The 20146-nt window shown below is 45.2% G+C and overlaps 1 protein-coding gene across 4 annotated transcripts in view; it reads right to left on the bottom strand.

Annotated features, from left to right (window-relative positions):
- Window positions 1-20146, bottom strand: part of ANKRD29 (ankyrin repeat domain 29) — a 47736-nt gene that overhangs the window by 9466 nt on the left and 18124 nt on the right. For all 4 annotated transcript variants that reach the window (XM_086372967.1, XM_086372969.1, XM_086372966.1 and 1 more), the window contains 5 exons: window positions 18846-18944; window positions 15661-15759; window positions 12345-12443; window positions 2023-2121; window positions 766-861 (listed from right to left, as the gene is read on the bottom strand). In XM_086372967.1, the coding sequence (XP_086229093.1) occupies window positions 766-861; window positions 2023-2121; window positions 12345-12443; window positions 15661-15759; window positions 18846-18944 (492 nt within the window). The remainder of the gene's footprint in view (window positions 1-765; window positions 862-2022; window positions 2122-12344; window positions 12444-15660; window positions 15760-18845; window positions 18945-20146) is intronic.

Raw genomic sequence — 20146 nt, 5'->3', positions numbered from 1 at the left:
CCTAAATAAGGAATTTAAAAAAGGAAATGTAATGTCCACCAGTGAAGTCTGATAAGATGCAGCAACACTTTTTGTTGTTGTATTTTCTATGGTTGCTTGCTCTGTACGACCGCTGAGTGAAGCTGTTCCAACACAGACTGTACAGCCCACAAAGCCTAACATATTTGCCACCTGGTCCTTTATTGAAAAAGACCACCAATCTCTGGTAGATCCTCCAGTTTAGAAATATTTTAACTCAAAATGATTACAACTTAATAAAGGATTTTGAGGGCTCTGTTTTCTGGAAGACCCAGCCCTCCAGGATGACACAGTCTCTGAGGTGTCCAGATGTTTGAAGCTTACTTCATTTGACCTAAGCTAACACTGTGGTTCTTTGATCCAGGTAATGAAGAGAAAGAATGTACCTGTCCTTCATGTTTTCTGGGACACAAATCATGTCATGATTTGTGAAGGACTTCACCAATCTTCCAGTGATATATTAATATTAATATGGTTGACTCTGATTTAGCATTTCATTACTATTGTCTGATTTTCTTCCCTAGAAAACTAGGTTACCTATAGACTCTGGTTCACCCTTTTTATTACCTTTCCATTTCTACCAGTGCCCAGGAATCTCCAAAATTAAGAAACTGTAGGTATGTTCTCTCAAGAATACAACTAACCAAGGAAATGGTACCTGGATTCTACTGGAGTCCCCAGTGCGGACTTCTCAAATTTCTAACCCCTCTCTTTTACAATTTGGTAAAATTACTCTGCAGGTCTTACCTTCAAAATACCGAGGGTGGGTGAGAATTTCAGCAGCTCCTTTATAACATCATTATACCCTTTGTTGGCTGCTTTCAATAAAGCTGTTGTACCATCCTTTACAGAGAAAGGAAAAGACAAGTTAATTATTAACATATGTGTGTGTTGGCTAAGAATGAAATGTTTGTTGAGAACTGGGAACATGCTTGTCAGAAACAGGCAAAATATGTAAACTAAAGCACAGGGCTGCCATGTCTTTTAAACTCAAATCATTTTAGAGCATACTAAACAGTTAACTCTGCATGAAAGAATACCAGACAAAGTATGTGACTTATTCTGTTATCTTAGAACCCTGCCGTTTGGGAATTCAAGGTCTTCTAGTCCCTTAGAATATTGGGGAATTTCAGGAGGGTATTTTTAGAACATACATGGACTAAAGAGGCATTCTCTGCAGTTCACAACTTAGAAATTAATTGTTGAACTGCTTTTTAAAAGTTTTGAAATTTTAAATTTTTTATGACTGTTGAACTGTATCTATGGTTTTGAAATTTTAAACGTGCTTTTCTTTATGCTTTTCCAGGTACACACTATTGCCCTAGTCTGCCCTGGGTACATGGATGCTGTGGGAGAACAGGAAAGGGGCAGACTGAAATCTGCAGGAAAGAATGCAGAGACAAGTTCAAAAATTAATATTCAGTTTCTGTTGTCCTTTTCTGGCCTGAGAAGAAATTTTCCAATTCCCCCTTTCTCCTGCTGGAACACATCAGTTGCTGTATTTGGACGATCTTGCTCACAGACTACTATAGTAAGGAGATCACCCTTGTGGTGCAGCTCTCTACAGCCTGGGGAGCCTGGGCACCGCGGGGACCCCAAACCACCGACCCCGCGAGCCAGCTGCACTGCGGCCCAGAGGCCAGCAGGAGGCGCAGCGCCAGGCGGATCAGCAGCCAACGGGGACACATCCCCAAGGACCGCCGAGGTCCGAGCCTCCTACCTCCCCCATCCGCCGCGGGTCATCCAGAGGCTAGCTCTGGTTGGAGGGATATTCTCGAAGAATTTAACATTTTACCCTTAGAGACCGAGCAGCAATTGCTAAGTTTCAATGAATTCAAACCTTTCCCTGGGTTTTCTGCTAAAGAGCAGGAGGTTGGGAGGAAACCCTGGTGAATTAGAGACAAAATGAAGCGGCGTCTTTTTTCTCCGCACGTCTGGGCTCGGGGGTCAACGCTTCGATGGGAGGCCTCTCCAGCCCTCCCGCGCGGTGGTCCCCGCACTCACGTGGCGGGCGGCATCGCGCTCGGCCCCGCGCAGCAACATCACCCGCACCACCTCGCTGTGGCCCATCTGCGAGGCGATCCACAGCGGTGCTGTCCCGTCCTGCGGGGAGAGGACATGGGGCGGGGTGGGGTGGGTGCGGAAAGTGGTTAGGGCCTGGGCAGGGCTCCCGACCACACACAAACGAGGGCGATTCTACCCACCTACTGAGACTGGCAGTGCCTGGACCACTTGGGAAATTGCCAACATTCAGACCCTGGCTTCTTAAAAGTCAAGGGTGTGCAGGACTCCAGGGAAGACGCGTGGAAAGCGGCCGAGTTGCATTCACACCAGGCAGAACCAAATTTGACAGCCCCGGGGAAGAGAAGCTATGCGTGCTGTGCTAAGTAGCTTCAGTCCGGTCCAACTCTTTGCGACCTTGTGGGCTGTAGCCCACCAGGCTCCTCTGTCCATGGGATTCTCCAGGCAAGAATACTGGAGTGGGTTGCCATGCCCTCCTCCAGGGGATCTTCCTGACCCAGGGATCGAACCCGCATCTCCTGCGGCTCCCTGCATCCTGGCAGGTGGGTTCTCTACCACTGAGCCACCTGGGAAGCCCAAGGAGAAGCCAGCCTGTCCTTATTTTACCCCAGACTCTACCTCTTTGCTTTACTGGCAGGTTCACACAACACACCGTGCTTCGTGGGGGCCCCTCATTCTCACAGAAGAGGGGGTGGTTTCTTCTGAGGCCCGTCTGAGTGTCAGAAAACTAAAGACGTTGCTCCCACTCTTTTTCTGTGTTTGGAATGCCCCACCATCACCTCGTCGTTTCCAGGGACTATAATTTTATGCAGGATGTGACGCTGTATCTTCTCGGGGTTGCTGCAACGCTGCCCAGCTACAGCAGAGCGATGGTTTTGGTAACACTTCCTGAGTGTTATTTTCCCTGTGGTTCTTTTTTCCCTGTGAACACTGGGGTCATGAAACGGAGGTGTGTTGCTCCAGAGAAGGAAAAGTGAAACATCAGAGACAGTGAAGGATTTGACAGGAAGGAGGGTGGTTCCTACTGGTCAGAAAGGAAACTAGAAAACCCTGCTAGTGTCAGGAAGGACTCACTAGAGAGGGAGTAGGGAGGCGGGGTCACGAGTGTCTGTGTTTTCCACCAGCTCTGGGTTGAATTTCGGTTGGTAAGTTTGGGTGCCAGAAACACTCAGATCAGTTATGGTGAATTCCAGATGGGAAAGAACTTTCTCCTGTTCTTGAGATGAAATCCAGGAACACTGCAGGCCCCTTGGAGGAGCTCTGCGCTTGGCTGGTGCCTCACGGGTAGAAGAGAAATGGTTGTGGGAGCTGTCTGGAACAATGCTGGACATGGCCCCCAATACCCCTGGTCACATCCACCCAGGAGTCCCAGGCTGCCTGCAGGACATCAGAAGTGCTGGCTGAACAGCAGCCTGGAGTGAGCCTGGGTCGGGGAGACAAGGCTACAGAATGTCAAGAGCATAGGTGATGGCAGGACCTGTATCTGGTAGACCAGTTGCCCCTTCAGGGGACCAGCGCAAGAAACTTAGAGGCCAGAGGGCTGGACAAGCCAGCAGAGGAAGCGGACAAGAATTTCTTCACCCCCACCCTGATGCCACAGTGATACTCTGACCTCTCAGAACCTGGGTCACTTGGAGAGATGGGCAGGAGGAGGGAGAACCCAGAACTGACCAACCTTAACCTCAGACGTAATTAAGGTAATGGAACCTGAAGAGATGGCTTTAGTCACATCAGACTAAATTTCTCATCAGTGAGGCTGCAGGCTGAAGAGCAAGATGACAGGTACAGAGTCTAGAGTTTCACTTTCTGTTGGAGGATATCATTTCAACTCCAGGGTACCGCCTGCAGCAGCCACAGGGTCACTGCCCACAGCTGTCCTGAAATGGACAGAGGACCGAGGTATTTGGGCAGGGTGGTGGGTAATGCCAAACCAGGAGCTTAGAAGGATCTGGTAGTGCTGAGGGGGGTCAGAGGACACTGACACCACTGTCTTGGGGGAGATACGGGAAAGAGGTGCTGGAACAAAGGATGGAAGAAGGCTGGAGACACCCTGACCTACTTCATGCTCTACAAGGGCCTCTTAGACATATCTGAATCTGAATATTCTTTTTTCTTAAGATTTTTTTTTTAAAATATGGACCATGGTCTTTCCCTTTTAGCTCAGTAGGTAAAGAATCTGCCTGCAATGCAAGACTCGGGTTCGATCCCTGGGTTGGGAAAATCCCCTGGAGAAGGAAATGGCAATGCACTCCAGGAAAATCCCATAGAAGAGGAGCCTGGCGAGCTATGGTCCATGGGGTTGCAAGAGTAGGAAATGATTTAGAGACTAAACCACCACCACTTTTAAAGTCTTTATTGAATTTGTTACAACATTGTTTCTGTTTTATGTTTTGGTTTTTTGACCATGAGGCCTGTGGAATCTTAGCTCCCCAACCAGGGATTGAACCCACACCCCCTGTATTGGAAGACAAAGTTCTAACCATTGGACCATCAGGGACATCCCTGTATATCCTTTATCATTAGCAATATAAATAATACCTTCATCTGTACTTTGAATTTACAAAGCACTTCTGTACTCATTGTTTAATTTGATTCTCCCAATTCAGAATTCAACCAATCTTTTGTTTGCTTATTCAAACACCCAGCAATTATTAAGCATTTTCTAAGTCTCGAGAGGAGTACTAAAAACAAGATCTGGCCTCAGTTCTCAAAGGAATGCAGCCTAGTGGAGAAGAGACCTGGAAATATCTGTATGATTGCAGGGCCACAATAAAGTACAGACAACATGCCCAGGATGAACCTGGAGAGGGACCCTCTTACTGTGTGGGGGAGACAGGGTCAGCTTCTCAGATGGCGTGGTATGAGCTGGGTCTCCAGGGAGGACTAGAATTTTGCCAGGTGGGGAAAGAGGGAAAATGGTCTTCTACGTAGAAGGAAGAACATTTACAGTCACAGTGGCGTGGATAGGCGTGGCTGGCTCAGGCTGGGTGGGAAAGTCAGTTGGCTACAGCCCAAGGGATATGGGTGGGGCCCCAGGAGACAGGACAGAGAGTCTGGGCTCCACAGAAGATTTCCTCAGGTGCTATTGCACTTTCCCCTCCATCCAGCTCTAGGTTCATCTGCTCTTTGTCATTATGGCCACCAGAGGGCAGGCAAGGAAAGAAAGCCAGCGTGCTGTTCCCTTAATTCCCAACTAAGCTTTCCAAGGGCTTAGTTGTTTTTAGATAAACTCTGTTAATAACATGGGGCTTCCCTGGTGGCTCAGAAAGTAAAGAATCAGCCTGCAATGCAGGAGACCCAGGTTCAATCCCTGGGTCTGGAAGATCCCTTCCTGGAGGAGGGCATGGCAAACTACTTCAGTATTCTTGCCTGGAGAATCCCATGGACAGAGAGGAGCATGGTGGACTATAGTTCATAGGGTTGCAAAGAGTCGGACTCTACTGAAGCAACTTAGCATACACGCATTAATTGATACTAATACGTGGAGAAGTGCTGAGAGGTGCTTTATTAGCAGCAACTATTAATATCATAACAGTGATGTTAACACTCAAATGTCACCTTAATTGCAATAGTCATGGTAGGTGGAAAAAGAAGTCACCACTTCCTGGTTGAGAGAACTTAGACAAATTCCTCTGAGCCTCAGTGTCAGCCTTCTGCAAAAACATTAGCTTCAGAGATATTTGTGAAGGAGAAAGCATACAGAAATGTGCTCAGCACAAGGAGTGGCCAACAGATGCTTAGAAAATGGTAACCAGACCTGAATATTATTTATCATGAAAAACAGTGAGTTAATTTGAACTTTGTTTACAAAGCATTCCATGTACTTTAAGTTGATTCTCCTAGTTACCCTAAGCGAAAACTGACTGAGCAGGTAGGATTGAGAAAATAAGATTTGGGGGAAAACTATGTATTTTCTTACTGGTGCTTTCTTCTCCAGAGCTGAATTTTATTTTTTCCTTTTTTAAAAAATGTTAATTTTTACTGAAGTATAGTTTCTTTAGAATGTTGTGTTAGTTCCTACTCTACAGCAAAGTGAATCAGCTATACCATACATATATGCCCTTTTTTGGATTTCCTTCCCACTTATGTTACCACCAAAGCAGATTTTTGAACCCAGGAAGCTGAATGTGATCCAATTATTTATCAGCTGATTATCTAGTCTGTGAAGAGGACAGCTTTTCCTCTTCTCTACATCACAATCTTTGCTTTTTCATATATTTTCCTTCTATTAGAATCTTCATTGTGACGGTGAGTGTAATAAAACTGATGGCAATCAGGTCAGTTTAGTGCTTTTTTAGAGAGTTTTTGGGAGAAAAGGAGTAGGAAAAACATCTAAAAATATTTATATACGTTTTAAATTACTTCTTGACAAAAACATACAAAGTATATTAAATCAAAGAAACTTTCATGAAGTTGTAACTTCACCAGCACGTAGAAAAAGAAACAGAACATTTAGCTTGAAGACGTGATTCATGGGGATCCTTGCAGCTGTCATTTACTGTTTGTGCATGTCAAGTAGAAAACAGTTTAGACTTATTTTGCATACCAAGTGATACACTGGCTCAGTGCAAAAAAGGAATGATGAGGTGGGCTGGTTAAAGATTAAATAAACTGATTAAGTAGTAAGGAGATCCCCATGCCTGGAGCAGTTTGACAGTGCCTGATCACCAAAAAGCTTCTATACCCCATGTATGGTTAAATAGGGGGCTTTTGCAGTTCCTCCCAGCTCTGTCATTCCCTCATTCCATTTCAGATAATATTTTCAAGTATCCTCTAGTTTTATACAGAGGTCACAGCATAAGATGGGAGTATATGACATGACTTGTATTAGAGACTAAATTTTATTCAGTCTTTTTAGGCTCTTAAAGATGATTTTGGAGAAGGCACTGGCGACCCACTCCAGTACTCTTGCCTGGAAACTCCCATGGACAGAGGAGCCTGGTGGGCTGCAGTCCATGGGGTCGCTAACAGTCAGACACTACTGAGCGACTTCACTTTCACTTTTCACTTTCCAGCATTGGAGAAGGAAATGGCAACCCACTCCAGTGTTCTTGTCTGGAGAATCCCAGGGATGGGGGAGCCTGGTGGGCTGCCATCTATGGGGTCGCACAGAGTCGGACATGACTGACGTGACTTAGCAGCAGCAGCAGCAAAGATGATTTAGAAAAAAGAATTAAAACCATTCTCTCCCATGTGCATTCACGTGTGCTCAGTTGTGTCCGGTTCTTTGTGACCCCGTGGACTGTAGCCCACCAGGCTCCTCTGTCCATGGGATTTTCCCAGCAAGAATACCAGAGTGGGTTGCCATGCCCTCCTCCAGGGGATCTTCCCAACTCAGGAATCAAACCTGCATCTCTTGCACTGGCAGGTGGATTCTTTACCACTGAGCCACCTAGGAATACACGGCAATAAGTATATTAAGTGGCACTAGCTCTTTGCTTCTATTGCTTTCTAGCACCTACACTTAGGCTACTTCACCCCCAGGCTCCAGACAAGAAAGTGCTGAAGACCAGTTCTGTTCTAAATTGGGGGAGATTAGGGCTTCCCAAGGGCTTCCCTGGTGGCTCAGAGGTTAAAGTGTCTGCCTGCAATGCGGGAGACCTGGGTTTGATCCTTGGGTAGGGAAGATCCCCTGGAGAAGGAAATGACAACCCACTCCAGTACTCTTGTCTGGAGAATCCCATGGACAGAGGAGCCTGGTGGGCTACAGTCCACGGGGCTGCAAAGAGTTGGACACGACTGAGCAACTTCACTTTCACTTTCAGGGCTTCCCAGGTGGTGCTAGTGGTAAAGTACCCACCTGCCAATGCAGGAGATGTAAGAGATGCTAGTTCGATCCCTGGGAGGAGGTCAGGGCAACCCACTCCAGTATTCTTGTCTGGAGAATCCCGTGGACAGAAGAGCCTGGCAGGCTCTAGTCCATAGGATAGCAAAGAGTCGGACACGACTAAGCGACTTAGCATGCACACATGCGAGAGATTACAAGGAACCTCATCAGTAACACAAGGGGGTTCAATATGGAGACAACTTTGCTACCAGCCCTGGAGCCCTGACCTGGAGCCATTTCTCAGTACCATGTCCTTCTATTCTGTGTCCCTGGTCCAGCAAACGAGTCTAGAGAAGATGCTACCCAATGCTTGCACTGTTCACACTGTGACCCATTCTCCCAGCCACAGGTGATCAGACCAAGGATGGGCAGGCCAGCCATGGCCTGGGGAGCAGGGATGAGCTTCAGGGACATGGCTACCCCAAGAGTTTGGGAATCTGACCTGGAAACTTGGGGACCACATACAAAATAAGTGGGCAGAGGAAGCCGATCAAAATAAAAAGGAAAAAAAAAAATAAAAAGGAGTGGGGAGCGAGAGAGAGAGAGGCAAGAAAGGACTTTGAGATGACAGACACTGCTTGGCTTACGAGAGAAAAAGAACAGCCTTGATTTCTGATGGGTTTTCTGTTCCAGGGAGGCAGGAAGGCCTGGATGGACTAGGAATGAAAACAGCAAAACCTAACATTCACTAAGCCCTTGGTATATACTGGCCACTGCAGGAAGTTTTGCAGGGATTACTTTTTTTTAATGCTCACAGTACTCCCAAAGCAAAGATACCATTATGATCATGGTTTTACAGTTTTAAAAAATGAGATTCAGGGAGAGCAAGCAAATTTGCTTGAGGTCATACAGTTACTAAGCAAAACTGAAACTACGTTTCATTGCCTTGTCCATAGTCCCATAACCACCAAGCTGTTCACTTTCCCCACCCCTGGTCCCAGCCCTGAGGTCTGGGTTTGACTCCTAGAATGCTCCTGGGACTGGTGTCCTGCCCAGGAGCCTGGGCCCTACATCAGAGCCTTGTTCCAGTTCCCAGTCACTGATCACTATGCACTGCAGCCTTCCAGGCCTCATGGGAACTCTACCCACGCCACAGGCTGTCCTCTGGTGGTCAACACAGCTTTTCTGAGAACAGAGGACATGCAAGCAGGTGGATCTCCCTATTGCTGTCTGCTCCCATCTCAGAGCCCTCAGGACACCATACCCATCTGATGACTCCACGTTGCCCAGTGCCCACCACAGGGTTGCCCTCCAAGCTTACAATCCGGGAGAAAGGATCTGGGTCCAATCCAATCTGGGTCCCAGCATCTCTCTTGGATTGGATGGATACACATCCAAACCAAGGCTTCTATTAGAGAAGGCACTTTATGAGATGACCTTTTGGTCAGGTTTCAAAGAAATGCTGATTAGCACATTAAGGGAACTAGATAGAGATGAGTTGATGACAGGCGAACCTCATCTCCAGGTATAGAGCCCGACCTTTGCCACTCCATGAAAGCATCATTTTAATAGGCTGTGTGAATTGAGATGGGAAAAGTATATTGGTAGGTGTGCTAAATCATTTCAGTCATGTCCGACTCTTTGAAACCCCAGGGTGTGCAGCCTGCCAGGCTCCTCTGTCCATGGAATTTTCCAGGCAAGAATACTGGAGTGGGTAGCTATTCCCTTCTCCAGGGGATCTTCCAGACCCAGGGATGAAACTCATGTTTCCTGCATTGGCAGGCGAGTTCTTTATTGCTGGCACCACCTGAGAAACTCCTTGTTGGTAGAAAAACACACTAATTAGCCATCTCAGCTACTGATTAAAAACGTCTGAGTCATATCAGCTCGGTGAGGACGCATAGACAGAACTGAAAATGAGGTTTTAAATGACAGTGGAGTTCACGTGTGTCTGTGACTTTGACCTCTTTATTTAGGACAACTTAAAAGGGAAAATTTTCAAGCTCTTTCTAGGGATAAAAAAATTAAAAAAAAAAAAGACAGAAGAAAAGAATTTAGTCTTTCCCGAACCTGCCTATGACTTGCTTTATGATTAATGACTCCTTCTTACAAGAGTTATAAGAGTACTAAAAGGATGTTCAGTTAGTTCTTCAGTGATAGAATTACAAGGAAAAGTCTTGCCTACTACCATTTGGATACCCTGCAGCTCAGACCAAATATTAGCTAAATAATTTCAGCACAGCTCCATTCACATCCTGGCATAATGTATCATACAATGTCAGGACTCCATGGGATGGTGAAACAAAAATTAGAACTCAGATTTACCCAAAAATTTTAAGAAATTGAACTAGGCAAATACCTTGTCCTTATTTTGTAAACTCAAGAATATTCAGACAATGATTCAATGCGTCAGCTGAGATTTCAGAATAAAATATTGGCTTCCAAATGTCCTACCTGTGTAAATGTCTACCATGTGCAGGCCATTTTAATGGAAACTTTCAATTAGATTTTTTTTAACTTCTTCATGAAAGTGAAGTGAAAGTGTTAGTCCCTCAGTAATGTCCAACTCTTTGCAGCCCTAGGGACTGCAGCCTGCCAGGCTCCTCTGTCCATGGTATTTCCCAGGCAAGAATACTAGAGTTGTCATTCCCTTTTCCAAGGGATCTCCCCGACCCAGGGACTGAACCTGCTTCTCCTGCACTGCAGGTGGATTCTTTACCATCTGAGCCACCCGGGAAGCCCTAACCTCTTTATAACTTTCATCAAAGTCAGCTGAGGTTGATATTACTTTTTCTGTATTTCTGACACTTCTTGTTTCTTGAAATGGAATTAAATATGTAGAGTTTACTCTTTCAGAGAAGACAGAATCTGGACTAGTCTGACCTGGGTAGATAACCTTTAACTATAAGCCTGTGGGAAGGCAGTAAAAAGATTATGGTTTGAGGGTACAAGGGGGTTAGTGCACTCTATAGAAAGAAAAATTTTCCTCGCTTCCCACAGGCCACCCACCGCCATGGTGATTCTTATTTTATAAAACACCTCTCCCTAAATAACAATCTTTTCAGAGCCGGATGCTCACAATTCCAACAGCTGCATTAGATGTAGTCGTTGGGAAGGCATGTCACTTGACCCTTGACCCAAGGGCGGGGTCCTCCCGTTCCCAGGCTGGGTCACGCACTTCGCCCAGGTTATCCTCATTTCTGAGGAATGAAAAACAGCAGCGGTGTGTTGTGGTTACCATGGCACTGCTGGGTTACTCTTTAACTTCCTGGTTTTCATATCATCACACAACTCATTTTACATTTGTTGTTGGTGGTGTTTAGTCACTAAGTTGTGTCTGACTCTCTGTGACTCCATGGACTGTAACTTACCAGGCTCCTCTGTCCATGGGATTCTCTAGGCAAGAATATTAGAGTGGGTTGCCATTTCTTTCTCCAGGGAATCTTCCCCATCTAGGGATCGAACCCATGTCTCCTGCTTGGCAGGCAGTTTCTTTACCACTGAACCACCAGAGAAGCCCCAAGGTCCCCAAGGCTACTCACTGAGGAGCAAACAGGCCTTCCCATATCAGGGCCACATCACGGTGGAAATCTGCCTATGTGTAATTTCCTGGCAAGTCATCAGCTTGCCCTTTTCCCTAGAAAACTACCTTTAAAAGTAAGGTTACCTTAATCTGAAATGTTTCATTAAAAACAAATGAATTAGTGAAGAAATAGTTCTGACAGAAGAGAGGCTAATTATAAAGCCTTACGTTTGGATGGTTCTTAACCGTTTATAAATGTGACCTTGTGCATGCCCGTGTGCTAAGTCACTTCAGTCATGTCTGACCCTGCGACCCTATGGACTGTAGCCCACCAGGCTCCTCTGTCTGTGGGGATTCTCCAAGTGAGAATACTGGAGTGGGTTGCCATGCCCTCCTCCAGGGGATCTTCCCCACCTAGGGATCGAACCTGTGTCTCCTGTGGCTCCTGCACTACAGGCAGATTCTTTACCACTGAGCCACCAGGGAAGCCCTGGTTAGTTACCTTGTGGCCCTTTCTTTAAGTATGAGTTAATTGATTCTCCAGATGACATCTTGGCTTTTGGTAAATGAAGTCTCAACAGTGCTGTAATCCGAGAGACGAAACTATAGAACCCACTAAGAACACCTTTGGCTTAGCACAAGAAGTGGTGGGGAAGAGATAAGGCAGCATATCAGCAGAGGGGCCTAGCAAGGGCAAGGCTACCTGGCCCGCCTCGATTTACCTGTGTCCCAGTCTAGCCTACTCTCCTGACCTCAGTGCACCGACATTTATTTGATCAGGAGGTGGCAGAGTATGTACTTGACCTCAGACACCAAACATATTGAATGTTGATGTCAGCCTGGTGAGCCCAAAGCAAAGAACAGGAGAAAGCTTGATCAAGGATGAACTTTCATCCAGAGGCAAAAAGGCTTTAGAGACCCGGATCTGACTGGTTATCTTAGGCAGGTGCTGCTGCAGGACTGCAAGCCCACCCTGCCCACCGCCCCACACGCATGCGCACGCGCAAACATTACCTGCCTCGGCTGGTTGACCTTTGCGCCTGAAGACAACAATAATCGAATCACATCCAAGTAACCCCCTTGGGCTGCTAGGAAGAGTGCAGTGGCTCCATCCTGAAAGTTAGCAAATGTAAAGTGTTAAGAAATTATTTATTTTAAAAGAAACTCGATCTTATAATACTGATACATATGTTTAATACAAGTTTCCACTTCCACCCCTCCCTTCCCTCTTTTTAATATGCATGGTATTTTATTCTTTGAAGACTAGTTCTAAAACATCACACTAAGTCAGGCTGAAAGGTAAAGTTTAAAACAGACCGCTGTATAAGGATGAGTTACAACATATGCAATGACTGTTCACACCGTAAAATCTTGGTCATAGAGCTTATGATACATCTAGTTGCGAAACTCTGGTTTTCCAAAGAGTCATCATTTTTCTCTGTCCACACAGCTTTCTCATTAGCTGCCTTCTGCTTTTGTTGCGTGATCTCAGAGTCCACTCTCTTTTATTTAGGATAAAAAAAATACACACTTAATACAATTTTCCACTGCAACCCTTTTGTCACTAAGAGCTAAGTTGTTCATTTAAAACACAAAAACAAAGGGTTTCCCTGGTGGCTCAGTGGTAAAGAATTCCCCTGCCAACACAGGAGACACAGGTTTGATTCCTGATTCGGGAAGATCCCACATACCTCGGGGCAGCTAAGCCCGTGCGCCACAACTATTGAGCCTGTGCTCTAGAAAGCACATTAGAACATTAAAAATCTAAAATTTTTTAGAACATTAAAACTCTAAAAAAAACCACACACACACAAACGCATGTTAACTAAAAAACAAAAAAACAACCAAATCCCCCAAATCTATTTTGTGTGCCTTTACGAATTGGGTACGAACAGTATCCTTTTAATTTTTGTTTGTTGCTGTTCAGTCACTCAGCTGTGTCCGATTCTTTGCGACGCCATGGACTGTACCCGACCAGGCTCCTCTGTCCATGGGATTATCATGGCAAGAATACTGAAGTGGGTTGCCATTTCCTTCTCCGGGGGGATTTTCCCAGGGATCAAACCCTCGTCTTCTGCATTGGCAGGCTGATTCTTTACCACTGCACCACCAGGGAAGCCCCATCCTTTTAATTAGATATTCCCTACTGCTTTCTCTTTTGTATTGCCTTATCCATGTTCTCCAGACTTTCAGTTTCTCTATGCTTTAAAACACAAGATGCTTTCAGAATACCCACCCTGGTAAGAATGTCCATGAACTTTCTCCCTGCCAGGCCGGAAGACACCAACAATACCTATACACCCAACTAAGCAGTCCTGCAGGAAAACCCAAAGTAACTGCTTGTTACCAAATTCTTTAGTTCTCTTTTTAACTGGGTGTCTGCATCTTCTGGGCGTTTTTTTTCTTAAAGACACACCATTGGTTAATTTCAGCAAGTACATCAGTCCATCCAGAGTATGCCTCCTGCCAGGTGCCCTCTCCATGCAGACAGCACCCACAGGACAGGGAGAGCCTCATTACTTTCAGATGTGCAGTGGAAAACTAGTTCTCCCAGCTAATAACCACCCCTCCTGCAGGAACACTAACCACACGCTCATAGCACCTTCCCTGCAAGTCCAACCAGGTAGAGGGTGCCGGCTTTCCACTGGGTGTCAGCAGAGCAGTCAGACCCCCCCAAGGCAATCATTAGGAAATTAATCAGCCTGGACAGATTTTAAAGCAGATGTTTGATACGGGGATACAATTTTCAGCTGTTCCTTACTGTGTTGCCACAGAAAGTCTTCCGTGACATAGAAGTGCTAACTCCTACAAATTTTCCAAAACGGATCTTCCCTGCATTCATTGGATTTACCTTTTTTTTTTTTTTTTACCATGCATTACACAGTTCTGTTCCTAGAAGCTTTCAGGAATCATTGATGCCTCCTCCCTGGCCCCGTATTTCAACTGTTGTTAATGGAAACATTTATTTTGGACTATTCAGGTAAGGGTAAAAGTCTAAACGTATAATGGAAGTTCTGGAGCATGGAATATTTAGGTTACCCTATCACAGAAGAGTTTAGAAACCCTACATTTCTAAAGTTAAGTGCCGCTGCAATGAGCCTTATGGAAGAATGTTATCCAATAGTACAAATTCTATGCTGTGCTATGTACTAGGTCGCTTCAGTCATGTCCGACTCTTTGCAACCCTATGAACTGCAGCTCGCCAAGCTCCTCCATGGGATTCTCCAGGCAAAAATACTGGAATGGGCTGCCATGCCCTCCTCCAGAGAATCTTCTCAACCCAGGGATCAAACCCGCATCTACTTCGTCTCCTGCACTGCAGGTGAATTCTTTACCAGTGAGCCACTGGGGAAGCCTAGGTGGACCCAGGGAGTGAAATTTTTTAATACTCCCTGGGTGGTTCTCCTGTACAGCCAGAGTTGACAATCACTCCTTAAGACCACAGTCAAGTAGCTCAGTCATGGTACAAGGAATGCTATCGGCTCAAAGAGTGGGAGCAGGTTTTGAAGTGCCAAGGCTAAGGCTAGTTCCTCTACACTTCACAGAGGCCTGTGATCTGTCAGAGGTTCCATGTAGACTCTGGAAAGGATGTTCAAATGGAAAAGTTCACACCCACACATCTCATTACAAGTCTATGAAAGTCTAGCGCTCCTGGGCCCAGGGTTCAGGTCTGGTGGTAAAATAGCCTCAAAAACAGCTCCTGGATAAATGGAAGCAGAGATTCTTGCACGCCTCACCATGAGACTGCCCAGTCACTTCCTCTCCCCATATTTTACTTCTTACTCCAAAACCAGAATAACAGTTGCCGTAAATTCTACAGAATTATAGCGACCATTAAGAGTACTTGGGTAATGTGCTAATTGCCAATTAGCTGCAAACAGACCCACGCTGGCAGGGGATGCCTTTCAAGGTCAATGGCATGCACATATTTCAGAGATCTTCCTCCATCCAGCCTCACTTCTCTTCCAAACAACTTGATTTTTCCTTTTTTTGTGTGTTCTTCCTCCCACAGAACTCTACAACAGGAGAGTTTATTTTGGTTTTCAACAAGTCCATACACTGGGCTTGTTATAAATAAATACGTATCACATGATTTTTGAAGATCTTAATTGTGTAGGTATGTGAAATACTTCATATGTGTGAAAGACTTAAAAGAGCAAAGATAAATAAAGATGATGTGATTTCTACACAGAAAAGGCTCATCCAGTTAACTCTCCTATTTCCTTGACGGCTCAGATGCCACCTCCGGCATCAGAATTTAGACTGTGATGCTATGTGTGCTGAGGCAAAGAGCAAGTGTCCCCCGGAAGTCCCCTTGAATCACACTCACATAGAGCTGGTCGTGGATGTTGGCTCCGTGCTTCAGCAAGGTCTCCACCACCTGCATGTGCCCGTACTGACTGGCGGCCAGCAGGGCGGTGCCTCCATCCTGCGGTCATGCAAAGAATGAACGCGTTAGAAACAGGGCAGGCACAAACTTTACCAGGCAGATGCTCTTCGCGTGCTGAGAATTTTGGAAAGGCATTTCCCATACATAATAACAAACTGACTTTTCCTCTTTGATCTCTTACTTTTTTCTTTATAATCGTGATAGAGTTCATCTTTTGTTTTGTTTTGACTGCTCTGGGTCTTAGTTACGACATGCAATATCTTTTTAGTGTGGCCCTAGAACTCTTCTCGGAGAAGGCAATGGCACCCCACTCCAGTACTCTTGCCTGGAAAATCCCATGGACGGAGGAGCCTGGTAGGCTGCAGTCCATGGGGTTGCGAAGAGTCGGACACAACTAAGCGATTTCACTTTCACTTTTCACTTTCATGCATTGGACAAGGAAATGGCAACCCACTCCAGTGTTCTTGCCTGGAGAATCCCAGGGACGGGGAAGCCTGGTGGGCTGCCATCTATGGGGTTGCACAGAGTTGGACACGACTGAAGCGACTTAGCAGCAGCAGCAGCAGAACTCCTTTAGTTCCAGCATGTGGGATCTAGTTCCCTGACCAGGAATTGAACCTGGATTCCCTGCATTGGGAGTGTGGAGTCTTAGCCACTGGTCCACCAGGGAAATCCCTAGAGTTTGTCTTAAGGACATCACTATGTTGTATACTCGGGTGACTTGCTCGAGATACATTACAGATATTTGACTAAGTTATTATAATTAATTTAGAAATTTCTCATGTCAAATGCAAATCATCTCTTTGTCTCTCAATAAAGGAAACAAAGAACAGAAAGACTGTACCAACCAGTTGTGTCTTGGAATTACCAGAATGGTAATTCGTCCTGTGGGTCTGCCCAGTTATAGGCCTCTGAGAATAAGGTGTATTTAGGGAGTTGCTCTCTGGGCCCCTGCCTTCTTGGACGAGATATCCATGCATTTAGAGCAGGGATAACTACAGCATATTCCATATGCTTCGCACGCTCCTACTTTGCATTTTCCTTTGAACATGTGCCAATCTGTCCAAACCTCTTAAAATGCGGATGCCAGGACTCAACAGAGCACTGCAAAGTAGACGTGGTCTGACGGGACATTCCTTGGTTCCATCAACTCTTGCTTTTATCTCTGCGCCTAAATTAGAATTTGCTTTGACTCTAACCACACCACACTACTGACTCAGAGTCTGTGGTCAACTGAAGCCCTTAATGGTTTTTCTCAGGTGCTGGGCTGAGGTTTTTTCTTTCTCCGTCTAGGATTGCTGTGTTGTTTGTTTGGCCCTATGAATGGGTATTTGGACATCTGAGCTAATTATAATAATGCAAGAATGTGGAATCTGGTTTTGAAATACAAATCATAAACATAAGACAGTGTGGGTCCTAAATTTGGGCATAGAGTGTTTATTCAAAATGCCTACCCTTGGAGCCACACCCTCAGATTCAGTAGATCTGGAGTGAGGCCCAGATATAGGCTTTTGACCAGTCATGAGAGGTGACTGTGAGGTGCAGGTGCCAGGGGGGCAGGGCTCCCTTGCAGAAACACTGCTATAGCTACAAGATGCTAGAGGATGCATGCGACTGAGTAAGGCTTCAGCGAGGGATGGGCTATGTGATGGGAAAGAGGGGCATTTTGAAGGGTAGGCAATGAAGGAGAGAGATTGGAAGGCTGAGGTCAGTGGAGATGGTTGGGGCGTGGGGTGGCTGGGCATCAAGAAATTGGTTAATTTTAACCCATGGGGTTGCAAAGAGTCAGACTCAACTGAAACGACTTAGCACGCACGCCAAGTTTAATTACAATGAGAACAGTTGTTGACACAAAGTCAATTTTGGATGACAGAACTGTATTAAAACCCAAAGCTTCCCAACACTGTCTTCTTCCCAGAGAAAGCTCTTGGCCACCTGCAGCTGTCCTAATGGAAATAACGTGGAGTTGCTCGCCCTGGGCCTGTGTTCCATGGATTTCCAAGGTAGCACAGTCTGGCTCATGTACAAAGACCAGCCCTAACTTGTTACCCAGGAAGAATGAAGCATCTGGTCACACACAATCATTTGACTTAGTTCAGAGTTGAGCCTGAGATTTGTAGAACTTCCACATTTTATTTTTAGTTGTGTCACTTTTATAATTAAAAATTAAATGATAATTAACATGAAGAGTATGAACACATGTGTTTTGGATTATTGTGCATTATACTCAGCATGCCTAGGGGCATGTACACAATCTGACAGCTGGTTTTAGAAAAGACAGAAACCCTTTCTGAAATTCAGATCTACTTCATAGTGTTTTACCAGGAAAAAAACCCCACTGGAAACTCCCTTGATATCAACATATCACATATAATGAATTAAGAAAACCTAAAAGTTTCCAACTAGGGCAAATTTTCAAGAATTTTTTATGACTGGGCTAGACAGAAGTTTTCAATTATAAAAATGTGACAGTTCAAATTCTTCTGCTATAAAATATTATCATGAAAAATCATATTGTGAAGACAAACTGATCTTTCTGCAGCCTCGGTTTTCTTATTCACATGTCAAATGTGAAGAATCAATGACTTATTTGAGAAAGAACCATAATTCCTCACCCAACCATATGAACTGCAATCATATGTTATATATTTCAGTGGCGACATCTCAGAAAGTAAACTTCCTGCCAAAGCCTCCTTAGAAATCTCTCAAGATTCACTAGGATTGGCTTAATATTTCCAATAATTCCTATCGCAGCACTGGGATTAACCCTGGGGCAGAAAAAAGCAAAAGAGAACAGGAAAAGTCATGAAGCACCTAGTACTGTATCCATTGTGATAACAAAATTTAGTGTCCCAGAGTAGAAAGTTACCAAATCAAGAAAGAATGTAAGCCACCCCCTTGCCAAATTCTCCAATTTTTAGCCCAGGGTAAAAATGTCATGTTTTGAATTGAGTTCCTAGGACTATTCCTGAATCATTACAACTTAACCCTGTGAAACCCAACTTCTTAGGCTTGTGAATCTTGTAAACAGAATAGCAAACATTCATACTATAAATGAAGAGAAATCAATACTTATAACTGCTGAAATTCTTCAATAGGGTATAAAATCAAGAAAAGTCTCTTACTTTGGTCCTAAATTCAGTGGATGCTCCAAATTCAAAGAGAAATCTCACGACGTTATTATGTCCTTGTTGGGCAGCAAAGAAAAGGGCGGTTGTACCTGACTGAGAGAGAGAGAGGGGCTGGTTTTAAAAGATATTTGGTTACATTTCATTTGATTGACATGACTGCAGCAAAACAAAACAAAATCCTTACATACAAACCTCTAGCCTGAAGGGATTACATTTGAACAGACTATTCCTTGCTCAGGTTAAGTGACCAGTGTGGAGAATGCTGGGTTCCAGAAACCTTAAGATTTAACAAGGTCTGGATGAGAAAACTGGGCTAGAATGGGAAAATTCTTTTTTTGTTGTTTTTGCCTGCACTGCATGGCATGCAGGATCTTAGTTCCCTGACCAGGGATTGAACTCACGCTCCTTGCAGTAGAAGCGTGGAGTCCCAACCATTGGACCACCAGGGAATTTCATCCTCCTCCTCATTTTTTATTTAAATAATTTTATTTATTTTTGGCTGTGCTGGGGTTTCCTTGCTGTGCAGGCTTTTCTCTATTTTCAGCGAGCAGGGGTCACTCATTAGCTGCGATGCAGGGCTTCTCACTGCAGTGGCCTCTCTCGTAGCGCATGGGCTCTGGGCATGTGGGATTCAGTAGCTACAGCTCCTGGGCTCTAAAGCACAGGCTCAATAGTTGTGGGGGACAGGCTTAGTTGTTCCGAGCTATGTGAGATCTTCCCAGAACAGGGATTAAACCTGTATCTCCTGCATCGGCAAGCAGATTTTTTACCACTGAGCCACCAGGGAAGCCCCCTCGTCCTCTTAATAGACATGAATATTAGAGACTACCAAAGTGTGCAAACTCTGTGTGTCTGGATAGACAAATAAAGAAAACAATGGCAGTACTTCTTTAGGAGACAAATATTCTGATACTGCAGAACGGATTACATGTGAACCAAAGAAGAAGTCTGCTCCAAGCGTCAGTTCCACAGCACTGCCAGGCATTCTCTTCCAGCTTTCAAAACATGCAGGGTGAGGTCAGGGCCTCTCGTTGGCTATTTTTCCAGACTGGCCTGGCTCAGGGAATTCTAGGGACCATCCTCTTTGAAAGAACTACAGGGCAGGACCTCCAATAAGAGTGGCTCAAGGAGAACCAAGCACTCCTGTCTCATTTGGAGCTTGCCCATGGATGCCCGCCCACTGAGGTCTGAGTCACTGTGGACTGAGGTCACGTTCACTCTAGGTGTGACCCTGGATGTGACTCCACAAAGGTGAACTCATCAGGCCCTGGACTGGTCTGGAAATTCATGCAGCC

Source organism: Bos grunniens, chromosome 24 (assembly GCF_055505025.1).
Source record: "Bos grunniens cultivar Pamir isolate PY7600 chromosome 24, Bosgru_T2T1.0, whole genome shotgun sequence".
Taxonomy (NCBI): Eukaryota; Metazoa; Chordata; class Mammalia; order Artiodactyla; family Bovidae; genus Bos; species Bos grunniens.
This window is presented reverse-complemented; position numbering and strand designations above follow the sequence as displayed.